Raw genomic sequence first — 9,212 nt, forward strand, 5'->3', positions numbered from 1 at the left:
AGTTGTATTATAAATAAATCTTTTTTAAAGATTTTATTTATTTATTGGGGCACCTGGGTGGCTTGGTTGTTAAGCTTCTGCCTTGGCTCAGGTCATGACCCCAGGGTCCTGGGATCTAGCCCCACGTTGGGCTCCCTGCTCAGAGGGAAGACTGCTTCTCTCTCTCCCACTACCCTTGCTTGTGTTCCCTCTCTCACTGTCGCTTTCTGTCAAATACATAAATAACATTTTTTAAAAATTTTTTAAAAATGTTATTTAGGGGCACCTGGGTGGCTCAGTGGGTTAAGCCTCTGCCTTCAGCTCAGGTCATGATCCCAGGGTCCTGGAATTGAGCCCTGCATCAGGCTCTCTGCTCAGTGGGGAGCATTGCCTGCCTCTCTGACTACTTGTGATCTCTCTCTCTCTCTCTGTCAAATAAATAAATAAAATCTTTTTAAAAATAAATAAAATGTTATTTATGTATTTGACAGAGAGCAAGCACAAGCAGGGGGAGCAGCAGAGGAAGCTGCAGAGGAAGAGGGAGAAGCAGGCTCCCCACTCAGCAGAGAGCCTGATGCAGGCTAGATCCCAGGACCCTGGGATCATGACCTGAGCCGAAGGCAGAAGTTCCATGGACTGAGCCGCCCAGGCACCTACAAATAAACCTTTAAAATAGAGAAAGTTAAATGCTACTTGGGGAGAGAAAAGGTGAGAGGCTGAATAGGAGATTCTGAGGAAACCCTGCCTCTGGCCACACTAGAAGCCAGTAGCACCCATAAAGTGGAGGGACAAAGGAAGGTGCTTGAGTCACCAGACCACAAGCTGTGGGTTATTGGAGGAGAGTGAAACAAGCCTGTTGGGAGGGAGCTGGGTGCAGAGCAGATGCAGTTGCTGCTGGAGACATTGCCGGAGGTAAAAAAGGAAGCGGAACTATATCTTGGCTTTTCCCCTCCTTTTGTTCTCTAATCTCTTGCCAGTACCTCCCATTGCCCAGACCAAGCCACAAGCCAGCTAACACTGGAGCCTGGGAATCCTAACCAGCCAGTCAGCTCCTGTTGATACACAACAGAGCAGGGAACAGCAAGGAAAATGATATGTGGGCAAATGCCCAGGATCAATGCATGCCTCAAACTCACAGCATTCAAAACTGAACTTTTCATTTCCCTCACAGCTGAACCTGACCCCCAGAAAATTCTTCATCCTTCTGTTTCCCCCCTTAATTACTGCTATCAACAACTGCTCAAGCCAAAACCTTGGATACCGTTGTTCATTGCTCTCTCACCCTCATTCTGACAATCACCGAGTCCATTGGCCCTGTCTCCTTCGTCTCTCAAAACAATCATTCTTTTCCATCCCAGCTGCACATCCTTCTTTCAGGTCACTGTCATCCCTGACATCCATGACCACATGTGTCTCTCAACTGATCTCCTGATGCTAGACCTGCCTCTTACTCTCCTTCCAATTCATTTCACCCAGAGAAATCTTTTTCAAGTACAGATCTGATGATGTCAACCTCTTGCTCAACAGCTTTCTTTCTCCTATGGAGTACCAATGGAGTGTCCTCAGAATAAAACCCAAATTCTTTTTCATTTGAGGTCCTTCTAATCCAGCCCCTTCTTCAGCCTCATTTGCTCATTCACTGAATGTGTGCAGTTAATCAATAAATGTTCACTGAGTGCCTATTCTGTCACACATGGGACCAAGTACTTAGGACACTCCTACCCTGGATGAACAAGGTTTTTACTACCCAGCACCTTAAACCTCTCCTTCCTCTTCCCCAGCCATTCCCTGCTTCACCCATTCCCATCCCCTAACTTATTCCTATTCTTCCTTCATATCTTATGTGAGTCGTCCTCCAAACATCTACCCCTCATTCTCCAAGTCCAGACTTATGTCCCTTCTTAGTATCCCCAGAGCACCTTGTGTGTATTCATTCATGAGCTAACCATGCTTTATCACAACTGTCCCCTCACTGTACCAAATCTCAAATAATGTGTAAGTTCCTTGAAAGCAGGGGCTCTATTTTATTCATGGTCATATTCTCATCACCTAACATCGTGCCCAGCATATTGCAAGACTTCAAATCTTTATCAGATGATTCAATCGATTAACTAAGCACAAGGTGCTATGGGAAGGTGTCGTATAAGGAGTATCTCATCCAGACCTTGGTGGTAGGATGTGAGAAGGAAAGGCTGGGGATGTTTTCCTAGAAAAGGTAATATCTAAACTCTATTTTAAAGGACAACTTGGAAAGGTGGTTGGCAGTTAGGAAAACAATTCAGTGAAAACGCAAAGTAAAGCATGCCAGTGAGGAAAGTTAACATGGTGTGAACACAGGTGCTTTAGGTAGCTTCATATAGCCTGGTTCATAGAATTTGAGAGGAAAGATAGTAAAAGATGAGGCTAACTTGGGATGAGAAGGGCCTTGCTAGGGGCACCTGACTGGCTCAGTTGTTAACCATCTGCCCCCTACTCAGATCATGATCTCAGGGTCCTGGGGTCGAGCCCATATCAGACTGTCTGCTCAGAGGGGAGTCTGCTTCTCCCTCTCTGTGCTCTTGTGTGGGTGCCCTCTCTCTTTCTCTCTTGCTTGCTCTCCTCTCCCTTTCTCTCTCTCAAGTAAATAAATAGGAGCTTTTTTAAAAAGGGAGAAGAAGAAGGGACTTGCTGAAGAATTAAGAGCTTAAACTGAAATTTTTGAAAGATGTTAAACAAGGAATGGAGATGACCACACTTGCACATACAAACTCTGGAAGCTGTGTGGTAAGTGAATTAGAGCCAAGCAAGGCTGGCTACAGAAAGAGAAGTTAAATAGGAAAAGATTAGGGCTTGAACATGGGCAGAGTGGAGAGATATTAAAGAAACAGAATTGACAGGACTTGCTGACTAATTGGTAAAGTAAAGGAAAAATATAGAGTAAATCTAGAATTATGAGTTCAATCCTACATGTTGAGTTTGAGATGTCTCTTGTCCATCAAGGGAGAAATATGCGTTTGAACTAAATAGGTCTGAACTTAGAAAGAAAAGTTCAACTGGGATGGCAGTGGCTATGGGAGTGAGAATGGAAAGGACATACAGATGTTTATTGCACAATTTTTCCAGCTTTTCTTTAACTTGAAGTTTTTCCATAATAAAATGTTGAAGAGAGGGCGCCTGGGTGGCTCAGTTGGTTGGGGGACTGCCTTTGGCTCAGGTCATGATCCTGGAGTCCTGGGATCAAGTCCCGCATTGGGCTCCCTGTTCAGTGGGGAGTCTGCTTCTCCCTCTGATCCTCCTCCCTCTCATGCTCTCTCGCTCTCTCTCATTCTCTCCCAAATAAACAAACAAAATCTTTTTAAAAAAATAAAATAAAATGTTGAGGAGAAAAGGTGCGATGAGGTTGAAGAAGTAAAGGATAATAGAATGACATAAAATAAAATAATAAAAGAAAAGAAAAAGAAAATGCAATTTAAGAGGCAGATGGAAAGCCAGCAAGGACAGTATTCTAAAAATCAAGGGAAGTGTTTCAAGAAGAAGGAAGTAATTAACAGTGTCAAATTCTGCAGACCAGTAAAGTGAGATAAGAACTAAATCATTTATTAAACTAAGTAATTTAAAACCTGGGTAAAGGCAGTTTCATGGAGTAGTGGAAGTAGAAGACAGTGGGGGATAAACAGGGACTGGGAAGTGTAAAGTGGAGAAAAGCACAGACTACTCTTTTAAGAAAATTTGGCTGTGAAGGGAAAGCAATATCAGGTGACAGAGATAGGGGACTATTGAGTCTGTTTTTGAAATGGGAGGCATCTGAGCCTGTTTGTACTCCGAGGGAAAAGAATCTGGGTAGAGGTTGAAGAGAGAGGTGAGAGAGGAGATAAGTGGTGTTTCCAGATCCCCAAAGCAAGGGCAGGTGATGAAATCCAAACAGGTGCAGAGATTAGCCGCTGGCAGCTGGAGAGAGATCTCTTCTGGAGATAGAGAGTTAAGGACTGGATAGACTCAGGCAAATTTGTTAGGGGACCCAAGAAGCAGTGTAAGGGCTCGTCCACCCACCTCTGCTTTCTTTGTGAAATGTTGGCCAGGTAAATCACAACCAGATGGGTCCTAATTCCTAGGGTTAATGTATGAATAGCCCTTAGTGCGTCTATGCAATGTGCGAGATAGTTTGGTGCCCAAGCGATGTTTTGACAATGTTTTCTTAAGAGGTATTTTTTAAAAATTTCTTGGATTAATACAGCTTTTACTGTATTTACTGTCCATTGTAGTGCATGTGACCTTCAGTGATCTCTCCTAAACAGTACAGAATATAATTGAATTCAGATTGGTTTTAGGTCAATCTCTTCTATAAACTCATTTATTTATGATGGATAGTTAGGAGGTAAAAAGTTGAAAACCCATTTTATAAGAATAAATGATAAAACTGCAAGCCTTAAATTTAAAATTAGTGGAAGTGTTTAATGGTAAGACATTGTCTTAAGACTACTAAGGTCTAGGGGGAACTTATCTTTATCTTTCCTATCTTTTTTGTTTTGTTTTATTTTGTTTCTATTTTATTTAAATTCAAGTTAGTTACTATATAATGTATTATTAGTTCCTGGGGTAGAATTTAGTGATTCATCAGTTACACATAACACCTGGTGCTCATTACATCAAGTGCCCTCCTTAATGCCCACTACCCAATTACCCCACTCTTTTTTTTTTAAAGATTTTATTTATTTATTTGACAGATCACAAGTAGACAGAGAGGCAGGCAGAGAGAGAGAGGGGTAAGCAGGCTCCCTGCTGAGCAGAGACCCCGATGTGGGGCTCGATCCCAGGACCCTGGGATCATGACCTGAGCCGAAGGCAGAGGCTTTAACCCACTGAGCCACCCAGGTGCCCACAATTACCCCATTCTTTAAGTGAATTAAATGAGGAGAACTTTTCTCTCAGCCATCAATAACCAAAGTCCTACTTAAAAAAAAAAAATCCATGAAATAAATAGATGAAAAGGGGATACATCCTTTCTGCCATTTCATCTCTGCTACCTCACCTTATTTTCCCTTAAAAATCAATCAACTTTCTACTGAGTGATAAACATTTGTACTGTTCTACAAATATATGTTGTGCTCATTCAGGTAAACTACATTAAAAGATTTATTAAAGCATGAATACACCAATGAATATTTACTTTATCTGATATCAACAATAATAATGTCATAAGCAAGGTTTATAATTCTGGCCTCCTGGTTACAGCTGACAGGGTTAGTTTGTTGTGAAAATTTTGGGTTACATTCTAGTATAAGGTGTGAGATTGGGTTTCCTGAAAACATGCTTTGAAACAAAAGTTGCATGTGAAGACTTACTGGAGAGAACTCTTAAGGAGTTATACTTAGAAGGAGAGGAAAATAGAATTGGGCAGAGGGAGAAGCCAATCCATAACACATTTGCAACTGAGACTTCAGCTGGTCCAACAGAGAGCTCCGAAGCCAGCATGGCCCTTCAGAGTTGTCTCCAACTCTGGCAATCAGACTGTGCCTTTGTACTCCCAGATTGGCCAGGCATTGGCCATACCCCACTCCATAGGAGAGCATACCACATGTGGCAAGGCCATTCTCTGTGGCTGAGGGCAATGCCCTGTGAGAGACACACCTGCAAGTTGTTGATATTCTTAGCAGCTGGGGTTGGATCAACCCGCCCTGAAGAGAGAAGTTTTCATGGAATCCATGAAAGCCCACCATTGCACAGCACAGTCCACTTGTTTCTTTGAAGTTTACTCTATCCAGGAGTAGCTTCTCCAGGAGCTTGTTGGGAAATCTCGTCTCCTGGGCAAGTTAGCTTAGTGGGATGAAGTATACCTCCTGATGCTGCAGTTGACCTGAGGACCTTAACTGATACCCATTATCCTCCTCCACCATCCACTCTCATTTGGCACCTCTGAGATCTAAGCAGCTTGCCTGGTGGAGTAACCCAAACTCTCATCTCTGAGGAATCTGAGCCTCTAGGTACCATTGCCTTCCTCAGGTGGGGGCTGCTGATGTCCATTTATACTTAACAAGAGGGCATGAGAAAACGAAGAGAGACTTTAATGGATCATCCAATTGCCAAGCATATTCTTCCCTGTTCCTACTATGGCACAGTAGCTTACTTCTGATGATTAAGATCAATTTCCCTTGCTACAATAGTGATTCCTTCTTGCCTGTTAGTCTCTTCACACATGGATCTCAAAGTAACCTGTTGAAAGCTGAAGCTTAAAATGTAATAGGATTCTTATTATGTCCGCTGATGATAGGACCTCTAGACCCACAATACCCAGAGCAGAGATGAGAAGTACAGATTTTTCAAATGGGTCCCTGGGAGTGATGATATAAAGGAACAGCTCCATTCCATTCCTTGGTTCCCCAACTTTTGTATTTTACTTATCAGGGATACAGAAATTCCATATGAGGTTTGTTATTTGGGACGTATACAGCATCCTGGGAGATGTTGTCAACCTCACAAGGTATCCTCTTTAAGATGGAGCCTCAGATGCTTAGGAAGCTGTTTTACCACTCTACCAGACTGATGGTTTAGGGGGATACAGCATGAGATAGGACCAATGGACCCCATGGCCATGTGCCTCTGCTGTACCCCTTTACTGTAAAGACATCCCTACATGGGCCTGAAAGAATCCAGCATGAGTTGGAAGACTACTTGATGTCTCGTGGTCATATGCTCTCTCTCTACCAGGGCCCAATAGTTCACTGAGTACTTTTTTGAATGGAGTATAATTTTCACAGTGGAAGGCAAGGCCTTGTGCCAGAACCCCAGAGGTTTACGTGATGATTTTCCTTTGAGACTGGCCATGAACTACAAATGTATTTTCTTCTACCACAAATACTTCTAGCACACAACCATAATAAATGATTCTTGGGTGGAAAAAAAAACCTCACAGATATTACAATGGGGTGTAGTTCTCTAAAGCTTAACTCTACCTAACAAAATTATAGTCCTTAATATTTCATTTCTCTTACTGGATTTTCCTGGCTATTACATGAGCAGCATTAACATTGATTTCAAGGACAATACACAAAACATATATAAGATGATGCTTAAAAACTATGGTGAGGTGCCCCATACCCACACCCCACCTGGGTGGCTCAGTGGGTTAAGCCTCTGCCGTCGAACCCTGCATCAGGCCCTCTGCTCAGCAGGGAGCCTGCTTCCCCCTCTCTCTCTTTTGCCTGCCTCTCTCTGTCAAATAAATAAATAAGATCTTTAAAAAAAATTATGGTGAGCCCCGCAGACCTCGGACCACAACGCCAGCATGGACTTCGCAGACCTTCCCGCTCTCTTCGGGGCCAGCCTGAGTCAGGAGGGCCTGCAGGGCTTCCTTGTGGAGGCTCAGCCGGCCAATGCCTGCAGCCTCATTGCCCCTCCGCCCCCAGCCCCGGTCAACGGGTCAGTCTTTATCGCACTGCTTCGAAGATTCGACTGCAACTTTGACCTCAAGGTCCTGAATGCTCAGAAGGCGGGGTATGGCGCAGCAGTGGTGCATAACGTGGGCTCCAACGAGCTTCTGAACATGGTGTGGAACAGCGAGGAAATCCAGCAGCAGATCTGGATCCCGTCTGTGTTTATTGGGGAGAGGAGCTCCGAGTACCTGCGTGCCCTCTTTGTCTACGAGAAGGGGGCTCGGGTGCTTCTGGTCCCAGACAACAGCTTCCCTCTGGGCTATTACCTCATCCCCTTCACAGGCACCGTGGGCCTGCTGGTTCTGGCCATGGGAGCGGTAATGGTAGTCCGTTGTATCCAGCACCGGAAGCGACTCCAGCGGAATCGACTGACAAAAGAGCAGCTCAGGCAGATCCCTACCCATGACTATCGGAAGGGAGACCAGTATGATGTGTGTGCCATCTGCCTGGATGAGTATGAGGACGGGGACAAGCTGAGAGTGCTCCCCTGTGCTCACGCCTACCACAGCCGCTGCGTGGACCCCTGGCTCACCCAGACCCGGAAGACCTGTCCCATCTGCAAGCAGCCTGTGCACCGCGGTCCGGGGGACGAAGACGAGGACGAGACTCAGGGGCAAGAGGGTGATGAGGAAGGGGAGCTGAGGGACCACCCTGCCTCAGAGCGGACCCCACTTCTGGGCCCCAGCCCCACGCCGCCTGCCTCCTTTGGCTCCCTAGCTCCAACCTCTCCTGTTCTGCCGGGATCTTTGACAGATCCCCCACCCGCACCCCCTTCCTCTTCAGCTGCCATCCTGGTCTAATAGTCCCCTGACACCCCCCCCACACACACCCCTCCCATGACCTATTTGCACAGCCCCTCATCCTCGCTCATTCTTCTGTGTTGAGGGATGGGGGGCATTTCCACCCCAGGTTTCTCCCTCCCTCAACCCCATCCTTTTGAGGGGGTTGGGTCTGGAGAGGGACTGGGTCTTCACTTACTGGGTCAATAAAGTTTTGGGTCAATAAAGTTTTTGTGAACTAAAAAAAAAAATTATGGTGAATAATATAATAATAATACCTGTAATTGGCAGATTTTTCTCTCCATGGATTGCTTTGAAGTCATGTAGTGAGAGTAGACTGTGTGCATGCGTCTATTGGCTGCCACTAGCTACCCTGTAGATGTGTTTGATCTCAGTGCGATGTGTATGACTTGGACTTTAATAATTAATTAAAAATAGTTTATATTTTATAATTTATTCCACAAAAGTCCTTCAACCCATTAATCATGTCAAGCATTTAAGAGATGTCAGAAATATCTCACTGAGTATCAGCCCAAGGTTTTACCAAAAGCCCATCCTACTCAACAAATAGGCTTTCAGATAGTCTATATGCCATAGTGATAGCTTGTTTCCCCCAAGGCTATGAACCCACTTGATCACTTAAAAAGGAAACATCTTGATAAAGTAGGTAAATGTATATAATATTCCAAATCTTTAAAACAGAATTTTGAGCTATGTAACTCTGCTACTTCTTTAGTTAAGAAGAACGCATGAATGAACAACGATGGAGTGCTTGGGTCTTAGAAAATTGTAGAAATCATTCCAAACCTTGGTAACGCTCATGTAGTTTCTAAGACTATTATCTGAATGTGGAAACTACAATTTCAATAGCAATGCAGCAAAATCCAGTATTTTAAAGAACTAGCATTGCAATGCACATTACTTACAAGAAAAATGCTGGGTTGCATGGGCGATTCAGTTGGTTAGGCATCCAACTCTGGATTTTGACTCAGGTGATGATCTCGGGATTATGAGGTCAAACCCCACGTCTGGCTCTGCACTGGGT

The 9,212-nt window shown here is 44.3% G+C and overlaps 1 protein-coding gene across 1 annotated transcript; it reads left to right on the top strand.

Moving 5' to 3' along the window:
- The first annotated feature begins 7,218 nt into the window (after positions 1 to 7,218).
- Positions 7,219 to 8,383, top strand: LOC125105531 (E3 ubiquitin-protein ligase RNF167-like). Its single transcript, XM_047739093.1, has one exon. The coding sequence runs from the start codon at positions 7,241 to 7,243 to the stop codon at positions 8,186 to 8,188; it is 948 nt and encodes a 315-aa protein (XP_047595049.1). The 5' UTR covers positions 7,219 to 7,240; the 3' UTR covers positions 8,189 to 8,383.
- The last annotated feature ends 829 nt before the right edge of the window (positions 8,384 to 9,212 follow it).

Source organism: Lutra lutra, chromosome 7 (genome assembly GCF_902655055.1).
Source record: "Lutra lutra chromosome 7, mLutLut1.2, whole genome shotgun sequence".
Classification (NCBI taxonomy): Eukaryota; Metazoa; Chordata; class Mammalia; order Carnivora; family Mustelidae; genus Lutra; species Lutra lutra.